A 24,309-nucleotide genomic window follows, 5' to 3' on the forward strand; every position below is an offset into this window, starting at 1 on the left:
AACCATGTTTCATCAATGTAACACACTGTAGAGCTACCTCCCCTTCTTGTATCGTGCATCTTTATAAGAGACATGACTCGTGCTGCTTCTGTGTCACTTCTTTCAATGAAAAACTCTCTTCAACATATTTGAAACCAAAGACTATTAAAATTCATTGTACTGACGAGATGCTACCTTTGAATCCAATTTTCTCAGGTATAATTGTAATAAGTTTTTTTGACGTCAGGTATTCACTGCTTATTTACGTTTCAAACATGGAGCACTTTAAAATATTGTAGTCAAAACCTTCCATTTGTGTTACAGGTTTCTTGCAATTTCGATGCCTTCCAGGCGACACGAACAAATTTTCCTGAAGTTTCTACAGCTCTGACACTTTTGTTTACCATTCTCTGTACACTTCTCTTGCCGACTCATGCTTCTGCAGTTCATTCTTGAGTCTTCAAATTGAGAAAAATAGAATTCTCGCTTTCAGATTCACATTTGAAAAAGTTATAGATGTGGAACATAAACCACCTCAACTGCTTGTAAAGCATCTACATCTACATCTACATGATTACTCTACAATTCATAATTAAATGCTTAAATGCCTGGCAGAGGGTTCATTGAACCACCTTCAAGCTACTGTATTTCTCTACTGTTCCACTCTTGAACAGCATCGGAAAACAAAAACACTTTAATCTTCCTGTGAGAGTTCTAATTTCTCTTATTTTATTATGATTATCACTCCTCTCTATGTAGGTAGGCCAAAAAAGTATTTTCACACTCTGAGGAGAAAGCTGTTAACTGAAATTTCATGAGAAGATCCCACCACAACGAAAAAAGCCTTTGTTTTGATGACTGCCACTGCAACTCGCATCTGATAACTGCGGCAGTCTCTCCCCTATTTCGCGACAGTACAAAATGAGCTGCCCATCTTTGAATTTCTTCGATCAATCCTATCTGCTGTGGCTCCCACACCAGACAGCAATACTCCAGAAGAGGGCGGAAAATCGTGGAGTAAGTAGTCTCTTTAGTAGTAGACCTGTAGCATTTTCTAAGTGTTCTACCAATAAATAATAGTCTTTGGTTTGCTTTCCACACAACATTATCCACATGAATGTCATAATTTAAGTTATTTGTAATTATAATCCCTAAGTATTTAATTGAATTTACAGTCTTTAGATTTGTGTGTTTTATCTTGTAAACCGAAGTTTAGCAGTTTCCTTTTAGCACTCATGTGGATGACTTCAGAGTTTTCATTATTTAGAGTCAATAGCCACTTTTCTTACCACAAAAATATATTATCTAAATTGTTTTGTAATTTGTTTTAATCATTTGACGACTTTATACGACAGTAAATCACAGCGTCATCTGCAAACAGTCTAAGAGGACAGATCAGATTGTCTCATAAATTGTTTATGAGATCAGAAACAGAAGAAGGCATACAGCACTTCCTTGCAAATGCCAGTTATCACTTCTGTTTTACTTAACGATTTTCCATGAATTACTGCACACTGTGTGACCTTGCTGATAGTCGCACAACTAAGGTGACACTCTATAGGAACGCAATTTAACTAAAGTTGCTTGTGAGGTACTTCATCTTTACTGCCTTCACCTTACATACTCATTTAGAAATCACACGAAGATGTCACAGATACACAATCACAGCTATACTGTTACAAGAAAGTAACATCGACATCTGAACACTGTCGCTATGTGAATGAAACTGCATGGTCATTAAATACGGAAACAGCGCAGCATGCGGGAGAGAGATTCTTGCAGTTTAGTTTGTAACTTGCGGGTAGCCACTCAGAGACAGAAATAATCTTATTGGCTGCTAGCAGATACTGGTGGGGGGATGCGCAGAATGGCTGAAAATAGGGCCACCTTCCTATATGATGTGAACTTTAGTTTAGAGAGCGTCTGTGTGCAGTGGGAACCGCGTACCCCCTCACAAATGACATAAATTTGAGGCTAGCATCACCGAATGGGTCTTCTGACAGGAGGAAGGTTCTTGCTCAGTTTGTGCCAATTTGACAATCTCAAACTATAACACCACTTCCTTTGTTACTCCCCATCCCTACACTTGTTCTATAATTGTGTGCTCAAAGCAATGCATTTATTTGTTTCCCAAACTCTGAGCTCTATGTTGACTGGAATACACTAATTATAACTCTTAAGGTATCAAGTATAATATCCAAATAGCGAAAGGCCAGCTGCAACTTGTACAGAAACCAGACTGCTGTTGCAAGAATCAAAGAACGTGACAGCAAAGCAGTAGGTGAGAAGAGAGCAAGCAGTGAAGGAAACCAAAGAGAAATTTGGAAAGATAATTAAAGTTCTGGGGCAAGCAACAGAATTTCGAAGACTTACTGAGGGCATTGTAATACTGTCAGAGAAGGTCAAGGACCTGGAAAATCTGTTGAATGGAATGGACAGGGTCTGCACAAAGAGGTTGTAAGAGGAACATAATCATAACTAAAATAACAGTAAGGAGTGTAACTGAATTATATCAGATGATACTAGGGCAATTAGATTAAGAAATGAGATGCTAAAATTTGTAGAAGCGTTCACTAGCTGGGCTGCAAAATACTGACACTAATGGAAGTAAAGAGGATATAAAATGCAAACAGGCAATAGCTGGAAAACTTTTTTGTCTTTTTCATGTCCTTTAACTCTTTAGAATTACAATCAGGTAGTTTCTTTTGGAAGTATTTCTTTGCCAATGCAGCATTATATGGAACAGAAATGAGGATCAGAAGCAGTAAGGGCAGAAAGAGAATAGACGCTTCGGAAATGTGGTCCTTCCGAAGAATGCTGAAGACCAGATGGGCAGATCATGTAATTAATGAGGAGGTACTGAATAAAATTTGAGAGATAAAAAAATTATGGCACAAGGTGACAAGGAGAAGAGAGATGTTGTCAGGGCATTTCCTGAGGCACTAAGGAATAATTAATTTTTAATGAAGATGTTGGGGGTATTGTACAGGATGACCATATGGCCAAGTGTCGAATATAGTACACAGATTCAAATGACTGTAGAACAAAGTACTTAAGCAGAGATTTAGAGGCTGTCACAGGATAGACTCTCGTTCAGTTAGCATTGACTGACTTAATTCAATTAAGCTTCATTACCATTATTTTATTTTTATTTATGTTCACTTCATAATTCCCAAGTCGAAAGCTTCATGTGTATGCAGTTTTTAGCTGTTTCATCAACAGAAATATATTTGTGTCCTTGCTGAATGGTTTTGCGCAAAGAGGCTAGCTCTAAACTTTGAAAAAAACATGGTTCATCCAGTTTTGTACTGTACTCCTCTTAATGTAATATATCAACAAGGAAGAATAAACAGGGTACAGAACTGAAAGATCTTAGGTGTGCATAAAACAAACTGGAAAAACCGTAAGTAGAGCTGCTAAAATGTCTAGAATCGGCTAATTTTGCCAACTTTGGGAATACAGAAATTAGTAAGTTGATGTATTTTGCAAACATTCATTCAATGACTTCTTGTGGGAACATATTCCAGGAAAATGAGTGTGTGGCTCGTGTTCCCGCCATCATGTATTTTACACCCTGTTTTTAATGTACATCCACCTCACTACGTCAATTTAAATTACTAGTGTCACTGAGTTGCTGCTTTGCCCAACTGTGAGTGGCATTAGCAGCGTGTATCGATGTATCCCCTCTCGTAGTATCTTTGCTTGACTGCTATTACTTCCCGGTCATAGGCAGTTCGTTGCGAGTTTGGGCAGCCAGTCAGTTGGGACGCGTCTGGAGCAGAGTCCGGACCTGCCAGTCAGGGAGTTGCAATGCGGCACTAGTGCAGTCGGGCTGGAGCAGCAGTGAGGTCTGCGTCGACATGGTTTGCCCAACCAATCCCGCCACGCATCACTTGAGCCGGGCCACAGCCTTGGTGGATTGTCGGTCGGTCGTCCTACTGGACGACGCATTTAGGCTTGCCAATCATTCATGAGTCGGCTGTGTGTGTGTGTGTGTGTGTGTGTGTGTGTGTGTGTGTGTGTGTGTGTGTGTGTGTGCGCGCATCGACTCCCGATTTGTCTTCACGTGTGCTTAGTTATTGTTGGGTATCGTTCAGGTCTTTGTGCAAGTGTTTGTCAGGTGGGTTGGCGTTATTTCCTTGACAAGTTATCTTAAATGTTGTCGGCGTACTGGCTCTGAGAGGTTGGTCATCTCATCGGGTGACAGAGCACTTCTGGGCCCCTTCAATTACCATCTTGTGGAAATTGGGTTGGCCCTTTTCTGGTGCAGGGATGTCATTTAGCCAGTGGGCGTGTTTCCTCTGCATGGTTGGGTCCGAACCAGAATTTCTGCCATCCTGTGGCAGACGCAACAGGAGTGCGGTCGCGACGGAGCAGCAGTCGCGACGGACCAGCAGGCAGTCGGTCGGTTGTTGCGGATGAGGGAAGTTATCTCCATGTGGTGCAGTTGGCTGGGGCCGCTGGCAGCCCCTGCACAGTGTTGGAGTGTGTGTGGATCTGTCCGATCGCTGCAAGCTTCATGGTTCACCGACCCATGACGTCAAAGTTGAGTAGTGGTTTCAACTACCCAAGCCACATCCATTCATGTTGTGGTGGTTTGTTTCGGTGGATTGCTGTTGGGGAGGTTTTCCTGTGAGCAACACCAAGTGTTTCTACTGCAGAAATTTAGGCGCCATGTGGTGCAATTAACTATTTTGGTCAACTACAATTTGAGTGCACCAGTGGAATTTTCTGTCTTGTGGCTGTTAGTGTTCTGGTTACCTGCCCTGGGCACTACGTAAATTCAGGCAGTGTTCTTTTGAATGAAATGAACTATATTACCGTGTTTCAAATTCAAGTGTACCAGCGGAATTTTCTGCCTAGTGGCCGTTAGTGTTCTGGTTACCTGCCCTGGCTACTAACGTAATTTCAGGCAGTGTCCTTTCCTCACCTGCTGTCACTGTCCAATATGGTGTGTAATTTTGACAGCTAATACATACTCCATTATGGATTATCACGTTGGTAACCTTTCTGGTTTGAGTTCGCATGTATTGATTGACAGGAAGCAAGTCGCTGTGTCGGTCAGTCTGTAGCTGTCCCCTGGTTGGGTTCCGACGGATCAAGTATAGTTGGGCTCACCACCTGTCTCGCCTAAGTGAACGGGGGCAGACTGACCTCCCTGGAGGCTTCTGAGTGCCACCGGTGTTTAATTATCGGTTGTCAGCTACTTTAAATTCAAGGCTTATGGTTATTATTTTTATTTTCTTAAAATTTTGCAAAATTAATTTTTAAATTTATCTTTCAAGCTTAAACATTGTGGCCTTCTGCCTTTAAAAGATTATGGTAATATATTTTAAAATTTTGAAACTTAGTTGTGGCCTTCAGCAATTGGTATTGGACCTTGCACATGTATGTTCTATCTGCATAGCCTTAAGGCTTTTCACATAGCCATGATATGTTTCTTTATTTATTTGATTTGCCTCTTTAATTGCATTTTAATCTTATTAATTTTTAAGATTTCTGGTTGTTAAACATTCTAGCCTTCTGCCTTTAAAAGTCTATGGTAATACATTCTAAAATTTTGAAATTTAATTGCGGCCATCAGCCATTTGTATTGCACTTTGCATATGTTTGCTGATATTTTTAAAAAATTATTTTATTGCTACCTTAATTGGAATTTTATCTTGTTGATTTGTTATGATTTCTTGTTTGGAGGCCTTCAGCCGTGAAAGAGTTGCATTCGGTAAAGGTCCGGCTATGTGCCACTTTGGTTGTAAAGGTTATTAAATTACAGTTAGAAGGAGAAACTGACCTCAACATTTGGCCCTTTCCAAAATCCTATTACCTGTTCTGCCCAGCGTGTTTAGCGGGTGTATCAGATAATATCTTGCTTAGGCAAAAAGTATTCATTGCACAGAAGAAAGTAATTAGAAATATGAAGTTAACACATATACATCTTGCAGATATCTCTTTAAGCAGCTGGGGATATTAACCACAGCCTCACAGTGCATTTATTCACTTATGAAATTTGGTATCAACAATCCATCTAAGTTTGAGAGTAACAGAGATATTCACAAGCACAATACACCAGAAGAAAAAATGTTCTGCATTACCCTATAATGAACATAATTTTGGCATAGAAAGGGATGAAATATGTAGCTACTAAACACTGACAATCTACCCACGGAAATAAAATGTCTGACAGATACCAGAAGTGTCTTCAAATGTACATTAAAGATGGTTATCCTTGACTATTACTTATGCATCACACAGGAATTCTTGAGAAGAGTATTATTATTATTATTATTATTATTAATTGTAAGTTATATCTATGTGTTCTTTGTTTTTACTGTCAACATGTTCCACATCACAACATTTACCATGAATTTGATCTATGTAACAACTAACTACAGTAACTAACTAACTCTTGTCCAGTGCAGTCCCCAACAATCAGTCTTTCCTTCGTATCCCGTCAGGTAAGTATCCCCTGCCCCGGGGTTCCAGGTGACTTTTCCAAACTCTACGCCTTTCCCTAAACCTCACCAGTCCTTTTCTTTTACTCCTCTTCCTTCCGCCACAAGAAGGAGCCACTGTCTCCGAAAGCTAGCAAACTGTAATACCTTTCATTTATGTGTTCTCCTGCTGCCACTTGTTGAGTAGATTTTTTGCTATACAATTACTTATCAATCTTTATACTGACATGATAAATTAACACATTCCATTCGGCTAAGTTGTAACTGCCACAATACCTGCAGGAAGTGTTCCGATCCAGCCGAGTAAGCTCATTAGTTGGCAGCCGTTACAAACTCCCAGGCTAAAAGTGTCTTCTCTGGCAGCAAATGCCTGGAACTGAGCTCTGAGTGAAGGGTGAAAGAGCAGGCTTGCAGCCCAGCCTTTTGCTGATCCAAGAACATCTGAAACCATTAAAAATAAAAAGAGAAATAAAAATACAAAACACATTTACTGAAGTATACAAGTTCTTCAGGGGATGATGAAGAAGAAAAATACAACATACCTGCATAGCTAAAACCACCAGGAAATATTACTCCTCTGAAAATATCAACAGTCACTTTCTTATCAAGTAAGTCTTGCATAGTCACATCCCAAACTTCAAAGCCAGCCATATGAAGTGATGCTGCCATCTCCCGATCACCATTAATTCCTTCTTCACGAATTACGGCAACACGCTGAACTGTGAATTTAATTTTAGTCTGATTATTGTTACATAAATCTACAAAGTATTTTATATAACTTAAAAAGACTATTACAAGGCAAATACAAATTTGATAAACTGTAAAAGGAGAGAATATCAAATGAAATGAATTAATTATCAGATAGTCAGTCATTTATATTTTTTAGAATTCCATCAATATATTGTTATTCGCCAAGATATATTGAAATTAAGAAATTAAAGTGTGTTCTTCTGGGTTTGGTAATATAAGCAACCATTTATTAATGGAACTTTTCCTGACTGCCTGAAATATGCTAAAATTCAGCCACTGTACAAGAAACAGGACAAAGAAAACTGTCGAGTTTCCAGATAATTTTACTTTTGCTGGCTTTTTCAATTTTTTGGGGTATAGTAATATACAGGATGGAACACAGCAAAATCAAAAACACTTCGAGGAGTTGCAGACGATGTCTTGAGGAACATACTGGAGACAGGAACATCTATCCAGAAATATCATCCAACCACACTACAGAGCTTTGAAGTTGCAGGGGCCAATGGCTGCTGTTAGGCTACCCGTTCAGCAGCAAATGTGAGTTTTTATGCTGATGCACTACCAGCAGAAGTTCTGACAATGGTCCTCACAGCATTCACTGTGTTAGACAATGCTAAATGAGTTCATGCCTGTCACAACAACAGCTCACCCCTAAAACTTAGACAGACACTCTGTAGTGTTGCTGGACAATGTTCCTGGACATGGGTTGCTACCTCAGTATGTTTCTCAAGCCACCTTCTACAATTCCTCAAAGTTTCTTGGTAGTGTTTTGTTGCTTTTTCATAACCATCAGACTAAAAATTACATATTGTTGAAGTCTCAGTTTGACAGTATTATGAAAATGATGGTTACTAATCACCATATAAGAGATGCTGAGTCACAGATAGGCACAACAAAAAGACTATCAAACAAGTAAGCTTTCGGTCCAAAAGGATTTCATTGCAACTAGACAACACACACACACACACACACACACACACACACACACACAGCTCTGGCATATGACCACTGCCGAGGTCAGACTTCTCTGGTCATGTGTCTGTGAGTTGTATTTGTGTGTGTGTGTGTGTGTGTGTGTGTGTGTGAGAGAGAGAGAGAGAGAGAGACAGAGAGAGAGAGAGAGAGAGAGAGAGAGATAGTTGCCTAGTTGCAATGAAATACTTTTTGACCAAAAACTTACTTGTTTGACAGTCTTTTTGTTATTTTGTTATGCCTATCTCTGACTCAGCATCTCAGCTATATGGTGAGTAGCAACCATTCTTCTCATCCTGGATTCTCTACTGTTTGGAGCCTCAGATTGGATTGCTAAAAAGGTTCTGATACTGAGAGTGTAATCAATTCATTAGACAATAAATTACAGGCTACCAGTACATCCTGTGACCTTACAAAGACATTTGACTGCATATATATGTATTGGAATTATACAGAATATACTGTGCATACTCCACAAATGATGCAATTCCACTGACTCAAACTTCGTAATATTATGAGGACATACATGACAATATATCTCCAAAACTATTCTCAGCAATCTTGGAAAAAACATCATCTAAATTGAATTGAGAAACGATGGGGATCCAAGATCTGGGAAAGACATTACATAAACTGAGATGTGTTGTTGATATTGTTCTATTTGCAAATAGTATAGAATAGATAATATTCTTCTCGGGTACGCAGCCGGATCATAACGTCTTCATGACACAATATTTCCGCGGTCCAACTGGCCGCCATCTTCAGGTGAGAGTGCTGGTGCATGATCTCGCCGGAACTGACTTACTAGCGCAAGCGGCGGCCCATATATAGGCCGCAGAAGACCCACAACGCATGCGCGAGAATGTGCCGTAACTGCCCTCTAGCGCAGTGAACATACCGCGCCGCCAGTGGTGGAAATAGGCGAAATCGAGATATCGCTGTCAAAAATTAAAAAATTTTTTGTTCAAGCAGAATGGCTATACAGATAAACAGATCCGTTGTGCTTTCCAGTTTGGACCTTCGCCTGAACCACCAGTAGATACCTGCAAATCGGTGGCTTTTCTGCCTTTTGCTGGGAGCATTTCCTCGAAGATAGGAAGAATTCTGAAAAGATACCATATCAAAAGTATTTTTCAGCCACCAGCCAAGATTAGAGCACTCCTTCGCTCTGTAAAGGATGACTTGGGTTTGAGGAAGCCCGGTGTGTACAAGATCCCTTGCCACTGTGGGAAGGCTTATATTGGTCAAACAATCCGGACCATTCAGCACCGATGTGTTGAGCATCAGTGGCACACACGGCTGCTTCAATCTGAGAAATCTGCAGTGGCGGAGCACTGTCTCACCGAGGGACACAGAATGCTCTATGACGAGACACAAATGGTTGCCCCTGCATCTCGCTATTGGGGCTGTGTTTTAAAAGAATCCATAGAGATTCGTTTATCTGACAATCTTATTAATAGAGACAAGGGTTATCTTTTAAGTAAGACTTGGGACCCGGTGTTATCTGACATTAAAAAACAACGGTCTGTGTTTCGATCATCGGAATAAAAAATTTTTTAATTTTTGACAGCGATATCTCGATTTCGCCTATTTCCACCACTGGCGGCATGGTATGTTTACTGCCCTAGAGGGCAGTTACGGCACCTTCTCACGTACGTGTTGTGGGTCTTCTGCGGCCTATATATGGGCTGCCGCTTGCGCTAGTAAGTCAGTTCCGACGAGATCGTGCACCAGCACTCCCACCTGAAGATGGCAGCCAGTTGGACCGCGGAAATATTGAGTCATGAAGACGCTACGATCTGGCTGCATACCCGAGAAGAATATTATCAATTATTACGCCGGGAAAGCCTTCGTAGCCACAGTATAGAATACATTCAAATATTAGTTAGCGAATTTGTGTTAGTCTGATTTGAAGTTGATCTAAAAATGAATTTTGACAAAACCAAGATCATGATGAAATAAATGGACCAACTGCAAAGGATCACAAATGTGTCTATCTGGGACAGTCTGTAAATATGAAAGCAGATTTGAAACTAGAAATATTTTGACAAGTTGAACTTAAGGAAGATACTCTTCAGTTTCCGAGTCTAAGAAGTCAGCTGAGCTGAAGGAAACAGTTTTTGACCAATGTATACTACCAATAATAATTTATGGCTGTGAGACACAAATATTTAATGAGTTCATCATTAGAAAACTCATACAGAAGTGGAAAGATCAATATTGTGCTATACAAAGAAAGAAAGAAACAGAGAAAGAAACAAAGAAAGACAGCAGTAGATATCAGATGTAAAACAAACAGAAGTAAGATAATGGAATACCTTGAAATGGCAGTGGGCTGATCATGTTGTTTGAAGAAAATATGACCACATAATTGGTAGAAATGGAATAATCAGCTGGTACCCTATACTGTGAGCTGACTCAAAGAGGTCACATCTCCAAGTGATTGAATTGGCTCTCTCCTTGAAATCCCATCTGTCTCTAATCTGGGCACACTTTTACAATTACACTTTTACAATTTACTACAGTCCCTACACCCTCCTGCTTAACAGTACATTTACATCATCATTAAGTTTGTTGTAAATAATCCACACAATTCACAAGGAACAATGATGTACATAATTACAATAACAGAAGGAAAATGGCATTCAGAAGAATTTCTGTTATTGTAATGTGTAAAAGGTGGCAGGTAGGAATTACTAACTCACATCATCTGTGAAATTACCCCCCCCCCCCCCCCCCCCCCCCGAAACACACACTTATAAATGTTCAGCATGTAGCCATATTTACAAATTAATTTGTGATGTGAATGTGAAGTGACTCATTCCACAACATTATGATTTGTCATGCAAACTGATCCATGGAACGTGAAACTAACGAATCAACCAACCAACCATCGTCATTATTGCCCTACATAATTACATTACACATTTAGCTGCCTCTGATCAGTTTGTTTTGACACTGTCGAAGATGCTATCTGAGCTACTTATGTCTCACTTCCACATGCAAGAATCGCTACCCACCAAAAGACCTATCACTCTCGTGCAGCCTCCTGGCTACTCCTAATAGTTCCAAATCCTGCCTTACTGATACAATTCATTTCCCAAATACTCAGAAATCTACACTGAGTATCTCTTGTACAAAATGTCAAGCACAGTTCCTCTGGCATTTCTGGAGAACTTTGCAATGTGCAGGTGGAATGGTCCCAAAAAAAATAGGTGCTTTGTGCGGTGCCGTGTTGTTGGAAAATATTGGTTTCTGTCTTATCACAGCGAAAATATTTTTCAAATGGGAAATTTGTATGCCCATTTGATAGTGAGGTCTTAAATAGCATAGCGGTAAATTTTATATAATGGTATGGGTCAATTGGGACTGCTAAACGTGAAGAACAAGTAGTCTACCAACAAACACATAGTGCTGCTGTACAGCAGTGGCAGACAGGCAGCTCTACGCAGACTGGAACTCGAGGCGAGGATGGGTAGTCAGGCGAGGAAGGCGTAGCCCACTAATATTTACCAATACGATCAGCTATAGAGGCCAGTTCATTAAATCAAATATTACAGTAGAGTCTTCCATTGACACTGGATGTTAGAAGAAACACATGGTGGGCAGTATTTGTTTCAGCTGATACCACCTGTAGATAGACAGTTTATGTACAATGGATGTATGTGTTTGTGTCCCCGTGTAGCTCTACAATCGAGCTTCAGGCAAACTTGGTATGTATATGACTTATTACACTGTTGGGTAAGCCTCTCCCATCAGCCTTAAGGTGGGGTTGGGGTGTGGGAGAGGGGACATAAGAGTAATCGAAAAAGATCTACAGCAGTACCAAATCTACAAGCCAACTGGCAACAGCACAATTCTAATAACATTTTACATTTAACACGGGAATTTCAAACAAAGTTGTTGTAAAAATTTTTACACTATAGAAAGATTTCCTTGCTCTTCCTCTATGATAAGCTAATCAGCCCAGCAATGCCCCACAGGGCAAACTATAAGCAAGCCCTCCTCCTACTAACCAGGCACCTTAGTCCTTTCTAAATGTGCAATCCTCGACTCCAGGCCCAGGTTTAATCATGTCAGTTTTGTCAAAGATCTGCTATTCTATACTTTTGCCCCTCTATGGAAGGATTTCTTCACCACACACAACTGTCGGTAGTCATCACACATATGGAACTAACCGCTGTCTACAATTGTGTGATTGTAACCACAGGGAAGTGTCTAGTGTAAAAAGATACTAGAGTTTTCTCACTGCTGTATCAACCACCTAAGTGATTAAAAGTGACACAACGTAGTACTTATGTAAGGTACATTGAAATTATTTTAATGTCTATTCAGATACTTTTATTGGTGTATTATGATAATATGTAAATTGTGAGCTTAATAAATGTCTTCTGATTTCTATGTCATGCTGAGTACATGGATGTTGCAACATTCCGATGACCTTAAGAACATTTTGTGTAATTTTAAGATTTCCTGTCGAATGATTATTTTGAAATGTTCTAGGGTATACAACCACGTGACATCATTCAAATGGTGCACTATAATATCAGGAAGCCATCTTGCTGCCATATTCCGATGACCCCGAAGACGGACTATATTCTACATGAGTTATTATAGCACCAAGTTGTTAAGACATTTAAGCATTTCTGGGACAGCATTTTATGAGAATCTGAAGAGATCTGGCAACATGAACTGCCTTTTCCAACTAAGTAAAGCTTGGGACCAAGCACTGAGTATGCTCAAAGCAGCAAAGCAGAAAGACAACCTGTGGGGAGATCCAGTCATGGTACATCACTTGAAGAGCTCATTTAGATCTGGTTCCCCTGCTGTGGTGACACGGAGGTTGAGGGCCACAACTTGTGTCTCCTCCATGTCACCAGAGGAGCCACAGCCACGTATTGAGGACTTGAGGTTGACAGCAGTAGGCACAGGTATACGAGATAGCATCCATTGGGAGATGATAGGTCATCAGGGCCACATGAAGATGGCAACATGTCAGCTTGCAGAAATATTGCACCATTTGGATCACGCCACATTTCAAAATGAGAACAATTTTATTACAAACACTCCTTTCCTACTTATAAACATGTACATTGGCAGTAACGTGGCGGTAAGTGCTGGCCGGCCAATGTGCTGCCTCCTAATTTTACAGTGAGTTGCGCTCTCGATGCAATCCCCACACCTGATGACAAGCTGACTGCCACGTCAGGGTTCCTATTGGGGTCGAACGTGAGCCGGTACTTGGGTGCCCTCCTCCTTGCCAGATTCTCGAACTCCTGCCGGACGCAGTCCGGGTTCGCCTGCCGTCTCTCCAGCTGGTAGCTTGTCTCCTCCCACACTCTGAACAGTGAGTACACATCACTCTTCAGAGCGAGGTTTCCATTTACAAGTATCTTCACCTGAAAAATGCACCCATAAAAGTCAACAATGTTATTCTCCTCTCACTGTGCCGAGTGCAGTGACAAAGAATTTGAACCAACAGCACATACACAATGTTTCCCTATATCTCTGCTCCGGGTAATGCAGAAGCATTTAAAATTGCTTCCCAGTATCACTGGGTTATGTCCATTAAATATGAAATTCATTGATTTTTTTTTCTCTCTAATCTTGAATCAAGGTTTTTATGCATAAAAGATTTTTTAAGGTAAGACTTGCTTAAACTATGATATTAATTATAATATGATAAATACTGATGGTGGTTGGTGGTGGTTAGTGTTTAACGTCCCGTCGACAACGAGGTCATTAGAGACGGAGCGCCCTTTCAAAGGAACCATCCCGGCATTTGCCTGAAACGACTTAGGGAAATCACGGAAAACCTAAATCAGGATGGCCGGAGACGGGATTGAACCGTCGTCCTCCCGAATGCGAGTCCAGTGTGCTAACCACTGCGCCACCTCGCTCGGTGATAAATACTGATAATAATGGTAGTAATAAGAGTGAAAAGGAGATTTCAGACAAATCTGAATATATCCAAGTCCTCAGTTGTTATTAATTTTTCTGTCATAAGCTAACTGCAATTAATTCTAACAGCAGTTACATTAGGAATAACTGATACATAATAGCTGCTGCAGGAGGTGGCCATAGAAACAAACATATATGTAAGGCTATTTAGAATAGCTGTAGGCTACTGACAAATAACTAATAGCTCTAAAGCAAAAAAACACGGCTAAACTACAGCTATTACCAATAATAGTTCACAACTGTGGAGAAAGAAAATGTGGATCATTGACACTGCCATGCAGGCGGTAGCAGAATCGACAAGTAAAACTTGCCAGATGGGAGAACTCCAGAATCGAACTACAGTGTCTGTAACCAGTAAAAGTGGTCCCAGTAGTTCTCTGCACACTGGGAGCACTGTCAGAGTATCTTAGCAAACCACTGAAAATCAGTGGCACTGATAAAATGTCCATCTGCCAACTACAAAAAGCCACTTTACTGGAATCTGCACATATTATCTGCTCATACATCATGCAGTCCAAGATGTCTTGTAAATGTCAAACTAATGATAAAATATGAGATCTGGCACAGTGGACTCATTTGCTGTGATTTTACTGCAATAGTAGTAGTACTAGCAGCAGCAGCAGTAGTAGTAGTAAAAATAAAAGACAAAAGCTTCTGTAGGTGTACAAAAGTGACTTCTAAGAGAGGTAATTTGAAGTACTGACCCAGCTAGGGCCTGAGGAAATAGAGTAAGGCGATACGAGTAACAACAGGAACCAACTGTTTTTGTGCGCAAGTCATTCACTGTCTTTTAAGGTTGAAGGGTGCTTCACCTCTCTGATATAGTAAGGAAGATCACTCCAAAACGTTGTTCCTACTACTGAAAATGATTTAGACCAGGCAGTTGGGTTATGCGTTTTGTCGGAAAAGATTTGGTTGCCCTGAAGGGAATGAGGGTTTCTGTTGTGCTATTCAGACAAGAGTTCAAAGTCGAAGACAGATACAAAGGACTGCATACATCAATAAAATGGTAGAACAGACAGAGGTTATTGAAATCTCTGCATTTTCCAGGATGTAGCCAGGATAGCCGAGAGTAAGGTTGTGAAATATGATCAATAAATCAAATGTCATGGATATATTGCACATGGAAGGTTGTGACCATACTGTGAGAATTTCTAACAGACATTGCACAAGAACCGCTGTAATCAGCAATCATTGATACCAGCTTTTGTATTAAGACAAGCTGAAAATTAATGGCTTCGAATTTTTTATGTGAAAATTCTTAAAGCTTTTTAAATAAAATAAATGTTACTAAAATTCTACATCTTTATTCTTAATTCTAAATATTTGTAATTTTCTGTCACTGCAGGCCTCCGAAATGTGGTGTGTAATCATGGCAGTGTGCAAGAAATAGCATGCTGTAATCGAGTTTCGAATTTGAAGAGTCTTTCCACATATGGTGCACAGTCTCCGTCAGTATGACAATGCCAGACCACAGATGAGTGCTGTGACGTCTGCAACAATACAATGCCTTTGGTTCACTGTCCTGACCTGACTCTGCCCAATTTTCATCCCTTTCCAAAACTTAAAGAACACCTTCAAAGACTTCACTTTGATAGTGATGAAGTGGTTCAACGGAAGTGAGGTTATGGCGCCATGAACAAAGTCAAACATTCCACAGCGACAGTATGAACACAAACAGGTCTCTCATTGAGAGAAATGTGTTCATTGCCAGGATGACTATATAGAGAAACAAATATGTTACATGAAGAATAAAGATGTAGAATGTCCTCAACATTTTTTTATTCAAAAAGCTTTAACAGTTTTCACATAAAAAACTTGAAGGCATTGCTTTTCAGCATGCCCTCGTACAACTTTGTTTTTCAGTTCTGGAAGGAAGGGCTTCTTATATTTTTGTAAGGCAAGGAGAGATACTGATGCCCTCTAAGTGGCATTCAGTTTAGTTTAGGTTTGCCAAGCATTAATGACTACAAATTAGACACTAGACAGTAAAAATTAACTGCTACTAGATTTTGAGGAGGAAAGAGTATATGACATTCCTGTACATGTGTAAGTTTTTTTTAAGAAAAAAGGAAGAAGAAGAAGAAGAAGCTGCTGAGATATTAATCACCAAAACCACATGTAGTAGTCGACATTCAACATCAAATGTACAAAACAAATTTGGGCATTCTACAGCAAGGAACAAACAAATTGACAATGGGATAAGGTTAATGGGTTGAAATCCGTGCAGTGAGGGTGAAAGGTACCTATTTGAAAATGATTATATTCCTGTGATATATGTGTTTAAGATTGGACCTTGAAGCAGATTCCCATGGATATACTGTTAGAATCAAATTTTAGATTATGTTTCTGCCATCTGTTCTGGTTTCTGCTACAATGACTGTGCAAAAAAGAAATACACCCACTTATACATGGAACGGAAATGAAAGTTTCATTAATGTTGAAGTGAGATGCACTCTTGGTAAAATTGCTACAATACTGGAAACATGAATGAAAAATATAATACATTCTACAAACCTTCACCACCGTCTTTCAATAGCCCTTTTTCATTAAAAAAAAAATTACAGTAAGAAGTGCAGTAGTATTAAAAGAGAAAATGTTGGATAACTAATGATATAGGATATCATGTAACAGTTAGGTAATATGAAGGACAGTCACAGAATTTAACTACAAACAGTAATCAAAATCTGTCTATGGGGTCTAGTTTAAGGTGCCAGAATAAATAACCAACATCAACAAACAAGAAATATTCTGAACATCAATGGGCTAATGTACAGTGGAAGTTACATTAAGATTTCTGGGCACTGGGGAAACATTTCTGTACATTCATTGGCCTTTGCAACAAGAATTGCTGCAAATACATTATTTATAATAAATAACATCGACTTCTGAGATAATAGTTCAACTGAATGAAATTTGGAAAATTTACAGAGTTCTGAAAAGACAGACTGTCTGAGCACCACTTAGCCGCAGGCTTAGATAAGTTACATATAAAAGATTACACTCTAGCATCCTACTCATGCAGAACTAAAATGAGAAAAGGAGGAATTGTTACATACAGTAAGACAGAATACAAGTTCTAAAACATTAAGACAAGCAAATTTTGTAGTGATCGGCACATTGAAGTGTGTACTTGTGAATTAATACTGACAAATAGTGCACTTTTAATTATAACTGTATGTAGATCCTCACTTGGAATTTTTCGACTGTTTATGACCAATCTGGATTCCTTACTGCTATCTGCTTTATCTATGAGTGAGCGTTCCATTTCTTATCCTTACAAAGTATTACACCCAGGTATTTGTATGAGTTGACAAATTTCAACTGAGACTCATTGATACCACAGTCACATATACTACATTTCAAAATTTTGTGAAGTGTGCATTTTTAATTTTCTGAACAGTTAAAGCAAGTTTCCAAACATAGCACAACTCCGAAGTGTTATCAAGCTCTGACAGGGTGTTTGCAGAGTTTTTTTCTCGAGACAGAACTTTGTTTTTACGTTATCTGCAACAAGTCTGAGGTTACTATTAATAGTCTGCAAGGTCATTAATTTACAACACAAATGCAAGCGGCCCAATACACTTTTCTGGAGCACACCTGAAGCTCATTCTACAACTGTTAAGAAGTTTCCATGACAGATAACATGCTGTGTGCTCCCTACCAAGAAGTTCTAAATCCAGTTTCAAAAGTTGTTTGGCATCCCAAATGTTAATACTTTCATTAATAAGTGTTGGCATGGTATTGCATAAGTTGCTTTTTATAAGTTTCCATAGAAATTACTGCTGGCTGGGAAGTTATACAAAAGGAACTTCCTAATTATTTAGAGAATGTTGTGAAAGAAGACAGTCCCCCACAGCTGGAACAATGCCACAATTACTCTCCTCCAGAAAGAAATAGACAGACAAGGCATTGAAAATGCTGACTTACCAACCTCCTCTCTGTATGGGACAAATACTCACAAAAATTGTCATTTACTACACAGAAAAAATCTATTTATCAGGCACAGGGATAAGCTGGCTGTAGAAATGAACATAGGACAATGGGCCATTTGCAAGCTGTGTACAAACTGATGGAATTGAGAAATGGGTATGATTCACAACTCTGTGCGAGATTCATCTGAAGAAGATTAGTGTTAACACCATTGAAAAACAAGACCTGATTTGTGGCCTATGTTAGTAAATCTAAGAGTATACATGAGGCGTGGTCAAAAAGTTTTAAATATCTCTTTGAAAAAGTAAGATTGTGTAGTTAATTTTTATTTGCCTGAAGTCCCAGTACACATTGAAGTCTCCGTGCCACAGTACTCTATCACACCACTGGACGAGCCAAAACAAAATGAGGCGGCCTACTGTTAAAGTGGAGCACCATGCTGTAGTTTGTTTCTGTCAGCAGTGAAAATGTTGCATCTGTGTAAAGTTGATGACTTCTTTAAAAAAAAGTGAGGGTTTCTCAGTGAGCAATGGAGGAAATGTGTATTGGGAATTATTTGGAGACAGGAAAACAAACTAATGGACTAGAAAGGAAAAGAAACTAATTGACCAGTGAACAGACACAAATGGAAAATGCAATTACAGCCACAATGAAAATGAAGTAGAGGTGGGTGGCACATGCAGCCATGCAGGTATGTGAGTCAGGGATGGTGTTTTCTGGATTACGGGATATAAAACGACCTCGACGATGACCCAGTGGAATGCAGATAGATGACTTTGGAAAATCTGTGGGTGTGATACAGACACATTATGTCCTTGAACGACTCCACTAATGATATCTCCCAAATCTAAAATGTTATCACCTTCCATTATTGTTTGAATAATTCCACACCCCTACTTGCATTCTTACTGTGAAATACATCAAAACAGTTATTTATAACAGCTTTAATTGTATAAAACATTTCCTTTTCTACAACTATATTGTGATTTGCATAAATGCTTTGGGTGGATCACAAAAAATACCAACTGGTGATAATGTTAAATAGATCTTGTAATATTTGATAATGCATAGTGGCTGTAGTTAATACTTGTGTGTTTCACAAGACAACTGATCTCTTCACAAACACTAGATTCTTCTCAAGCAATGAACAGATAATTCCTATTACTGAGCAGATTTAGTAGAATAACAGAAAATAAAGTTTGTACCGGTGACTCGATTCCATAGCCAACAGAATCTCCAATGTAGTGGCACGGGACACCGCAGTTCTTGAATGATGTGGCAACATAATCTCGGAATTTTAGATCTACTTCGAGCACCCAACCGACTTCCTCAGCAAACAAAATGTCGACGGGGTCTCCTTTCTTGTGAGTTATGTCCAAATTCAGTCCACTGATGCCACAGAATGCCATCTCCAGAAGACACGTAATCAGACCACCATCGCTTATGTCATGACCAGACAGGACTCTGCCCTCTGAAATGAGACAAGAGGTACTCACTACACACAGAGTTCTCAGTAAAATTAAGATTAAATGTACAGTGCAAAGTAAGAGACCGAGATTCATCTAATAAACTAACAATACAGCTGGCTACATCATGGAATTGTTAACATGTATGTGTAGTCACGTCTTAATTTTTATCTTACACTGATCATGGCAATAAGAATAAAAATCACTCAATGAAAGAAAGTAACTTAATATAATCCCATTCAATAACAAAATCAGTTGTTAATAATCTAAATGATTCCAGTTTCTTTGAGTCTTTTATATGTATTGTAACACAGAACTAAACACCCACTTCTTTTTAACGAAATTTATGTATTGCTGTAGCAATTGTTAAAAATATTCATTTTACAAAATTTTCCATAGGAAAGTGTTTCACTTCACAAAATAATTTATTTAAATTATAATTTTATTTTCTGTTGACTATATTCTCACACACATATTCACTTGTATTAATTCTATCCACTGCAAAATACGAAGGGTCATTATTACAACAATACTGTAAAAAGCATACATTGTCTGAAGTCAATATACGGGCTGGTGTTGGTCAAAGAATTAGTTGTTATGCACTAATAATGAAGTTATTGTGGCTGTTCTTGTTGTTGTCAGTTGCAGATGTTCAGAACAAAGATACAAGCGTAGAGGGTTTGCAGTGAACGGGAATGATTTACTAGCATGATCAACAGTCATGGACACTCTCAATTTGTCAAGTTAGGTGTGTGTGTGTTTGGATCTGATGGGCGCCCAGTGGCAAGGTCATCAGCGCCCTTACACTTTTAAAAACAAATGAATGTGGAGATGAACTAAAAGTGTTGTACATGCATGCACTCAAAATGACTAGAGTCATTCTGTATCACAAGCACTCTCACACGCACTAAACCCAATTAGGAGGGAAGAGAGCTAATCAAGAAATTAAAACACAGAGAAAATGAAACACAGACGAATTAAAAGAAAAGCGCGGAGAAATGTGACTGGCTGACCACTTATAAAAATCTAGGGTGAGCAAGCCACCCTTTGACACATTAAATACATCTCCCTAAAATCTTGTTAAAAACATTGGACAATTCACAAAACTTTAAGACCCTAATCACATTAGTTTGATCATTACATAAAATAGACGGCTGATCTGCTGGCAAATCCGCTGCAGTCAGCTGGTTGTCAAATAAAATGCAGTCCAATAAAATGTGGCGCACCGTGACCTGCACACCACAAGCACCATACATTGGAGGCTCCTCTCGCTGGAGTAAGAATCCATGTGCCATAGGGTTGTGGCCTATGCGAAGACGAGTAAGAAGGAGCTCATCCCACCGACATGGCTGGTAGGAAGTACCCCATGGCCAAGTTGTGGACTTGATGACACAGATCTTTTTATCGATCACTTCCAGACACTCATCTTCTCATTGACACATGACTTTGTACCTCAACAGCAACGTGATAGCATGCAGGGGGATAGCACACCGAAATACCAGAGGATCACGACACGCCTCCTTGGCTGCTTGATCCGCTCTTTCATTCTCCGCAATTCCAATGTTCCCAGGTACCCAGCAGAAAGACAACTCCTTCGTCAGTTGTTGTTGTTCAAGGAGGGCTGCTGGATATTCTGGGTTACTGTATCTTCTGGGTACAAACATTGGAAAGAGTAAAGGACACTCAGAGAATCTGGGCAGATGAGAAATCTAGAAGAATGTCTCATCTGCTCCAGTGCTTACAAAATTGCATATAATTCGGGGTCAAAGATGGTAAATTCTGGAGGAGGACACGATTCGGGAAAACGATATAGCAACCCCCTGCTTAGACCCACCTGTAAAAACAGCTACATAGTCGTAGTACTCAGATAAAACATCAGAGAATATCACATTGAAAATGGAAGCAGGAGTGTTATCTATGTTGTGTCGGTATCTGGGCCGACACCGTGAAGTTGAGATGGCTGAAAATGCACGCTAGACTAACGCAGACGGGCGTGATGTACTGGAACAGGATACGTAATTAATGTTAGGAAGAAAAGTACGGAGCAGGATTAATACTTATCTTTAATATCATTGTGGTACATCGATCTTGACGATACACAGGAGACTTTAAGTTCAATCACTGTATGGCTAATAGCGCCTTGCTAGTTCGTAGCCATTAACTTAGCTGATGGCTATTCTGTCTCTCGGCTAATGAGAGAGAAAGGCTTCGTACAACTGGGCGGTAGCTAGGTTCTCGTACAACTGGGGCGAGTGCTCTCTCGTATCACGAGACCTGCCTTGGTGGTGGCGCTAGGTCTGCGATTACACAGTGGCGACACGCGGGTCCGACATGTACTAAATGGACCGCGGCCGATTTAAGCTACCACCTAGCAAGTGTGGTGTCTGGCGGTGACACCACAATCTATCCTGTACTACACCAAATATAAAATCACTCTGTGCCTCTCCAGTAACCAGGGCAGCAAGCGGTTGAAACCCTGGATTTGGGGTCATACTGGCTCCAAACCGAGTGACTCCAACACACACTGTACACAGATCCCAAATGACATCGCTTGTGGATGGTAGGAAAAAGGCATTCCAGAGATGGACGAGCAACAGTATGGTGTGGGGGTGAAATTGGAGCTGCAAGGAACGTACTGACGCACCACGAGGAGCTGGCGCCTGATAGTAAGTGGCAGTTCCCCCACCTCAGCACAGATGCTAGGTAGGGGACTGGTCCGATAAGCACCCGTGGCCTGCCAAATCCCCTCATGATGGACAGTGTCAATGATATGCAAGTAACAGGGCCTCGCTGACCCGTGCAACAGTAGTCCAGCCGCGAATGCACAAAAGCCTGATAAAACTGAAGGAGACATGCCCCGTCTGCTCCCCAAGACCTGTGGCTAAGGCACTTGATGATGTTCAGTGCCTTCAGGGTTCTGTCTTTCAGGTCTCGCAGGTGTGGTAACCACAACAATTGGGAGTAAAAAATGAGGCCCAGAAACCAAACTGTGTCTCTAAAATGTAGGATGGTGTCCCTCATATTCAAGGCAGGCAAATTAAAAAGACGACAAGAACGATTAAAATGAACACAACACACACACACACACACACACACACACACACACACACACACACGCACGCACCTGTGGAAAACTGAAAACCTATCTTTGTAGCCCACTTCTCTAAATGCCACACTGTAAGTTGCAACTGACAGCTTGCCATTGCAATACTGGAGGAGGAACAAAAAACAGCAAAATTGTCTACAAATAAGGAGCACTGTACAGGACTCCATGCTTAGATGTGATACTGTTGGTGGCTATGGCAAAGAGGATAACACTTAAAACACTGCCCTAAGGATCACCATTCTCCTGCTCAAATTGATCAGACAGCATGTCACCAGTCCAGGTCCTGAAAAACCACTGAGAGAGGAAAGACCTTATGAAGATGAGGAAGTGGCCACGGAAGCCCCATTGATGCAGTTGTGTGAGAATACAGTGTCTCCAAGTAGTATTGTATGCTTTACTTATTTCGACGAATATGCCGATACAGTGATACTTACAGAGGAAAACCTGCAGAATAGCCGCCTCTAGGAGGGTCAGATTGCCGACAGTGGACCGAAATCTTCGGAATCCACACTGATGGCAGCTAAGGATTTGTCTGGTCTCTATCAACCACACCAGACGAAGTTAACCATCCGCTCCATTGTCTTTCCTGCACAGCTCGTTAAGGCGATACTCCATTAACTACTGGGACTTGTGCAGTCCTTTCCTGGTTTGAGGAGAGGGATCAGAATTGCCTCCCTCCATGAGTTGGGGATGTTGCCTGTCTGCTATATTAGATTAAAGCATTTGAGGAGGATTTCCTTTGATGCCACTGGCAAATGTTGAAGCACGCAGTACCGGATTTGGTTGTGACTGGGTGCAGTGTCACGAATCTCAGTCAGTGCTGATTCGAGCTCCCACATGGAGAAAGGGGAGTTGTAGGCCTCAGAACTGTTGGACCTGAAGTCCAACTTTTCCCTCTCTACAGACTTACGATAGCAACAATCCTGGCTTGCACTGGCAGTAGTTTGCGCAAAATGTTCGGCCAGCATCTGAGCAAAATCTCTGGGAGTTGTTTAGAAGCACCCCTGTTTCAGCACTGCTGCTATCGGTAAACAGCTGTGTTTACCGGAAATCCTCCGGATGGCTTCTCATACTTTTATAGAAGAAGTGGAACGATTGATGGAGTCCAGGAACCGTTGCCATGACCGTTTCTTACTCTCTCTAATGACGGGTCGAACCTTGGCCCTAACGACTCGGAAAGCCCTAAGGTTGTCTGCTGTCGGTCGGCAATTAAAATGTCAAAGAGCCGCACACCTTTCGCAGATTGCGGAATGGCACTCATCTCTCGACCAAGGTACTGGTCGCCTCCTAAGAAGATCTGAGGACTGTGGGATGGAGAAGTCAGCGGCACGATGAATCACTCGTGTGATGTTGTCTACCCGTCCTCGGATGCTGTTGCAGTGTTCGAACACAGCCAGCTGGCTGAAACACGTCCAGTTAACCCTGTTGACCACCCATTTTTGGGGCTTAACTTTGGGTGGTGAGCCATTTAGTAGGTGAAGGCAGATTGGGAAGTGGTCATTGGAATGAAGGTCGTCAATGACCTCCCAGTGAACAGAGTCCGTGAGGGCAGGAGAACAGAAAGAGAGGTCGATGGCTGAGAATAACCCAGTAGCAGTTGAGAAATGTGTGTGAGTACCCGTATTGAGCATGTACAGTACGTGAGACATCACGAGGCCCTTCGAAACACGACCCCAAGGGTAAGTATTGG

The 24,309-nt window shown here is 40.6% G+C and overlaps 1 protein-coding gene across 2 annotated transcripts in view; it reads right to left on the reverse strand.

Moving 5' to 3' along the window:
- LOC124709107 (phosphoribosylformylglycinamidine synthase) overlaps window positions 1-24,309 on the reverse strand; it is a 213,371-nt gene that overhangs the window by 31,760 nt on the left and 157,302 nt on the right. For both annotated transcript variants that reach the window (XM_047240757.1, XM_047240758.1), the window contains 4 exons: window positions 19,253-19,518; window positions 13,336-13,552; window positions 6,974-7,150; window positions 6,708-6,872 (listed from right to left, as the gene is read on the reverse strand). In XM_047240757.1, coding sequence (XP_047096713.1) covers window positions 6,708-6,872; window positions 6,974-7,150; window positions 13,336-13,552; window positions 19,253-19,518 — 825 coding nt within the window. The remainder of the gene's footprint in view (window positions 1-6,707; window positions 6,873-6,973; window positions 7,151-13,335; window positions 13,553-19,252; window positions 19,519-24,309) is intronic.

This window comes from Schistocerca piceifrons, chromosome 7 (assembly GCF_021461385.2).
Source record: "Schistocerca piceifrons isolate TAMUIC-IGC-003096 chromosome 7, iqSchPice1.1, whole genome shotgun sequence".
NCBI classification, from domain to species: domain Eukaryota; kingdom Metazoa; phylum Arthropoda; class Insecta; order Orthoptera; family Acrididae; genus Schistocerca; species Schistocerca piceifrons.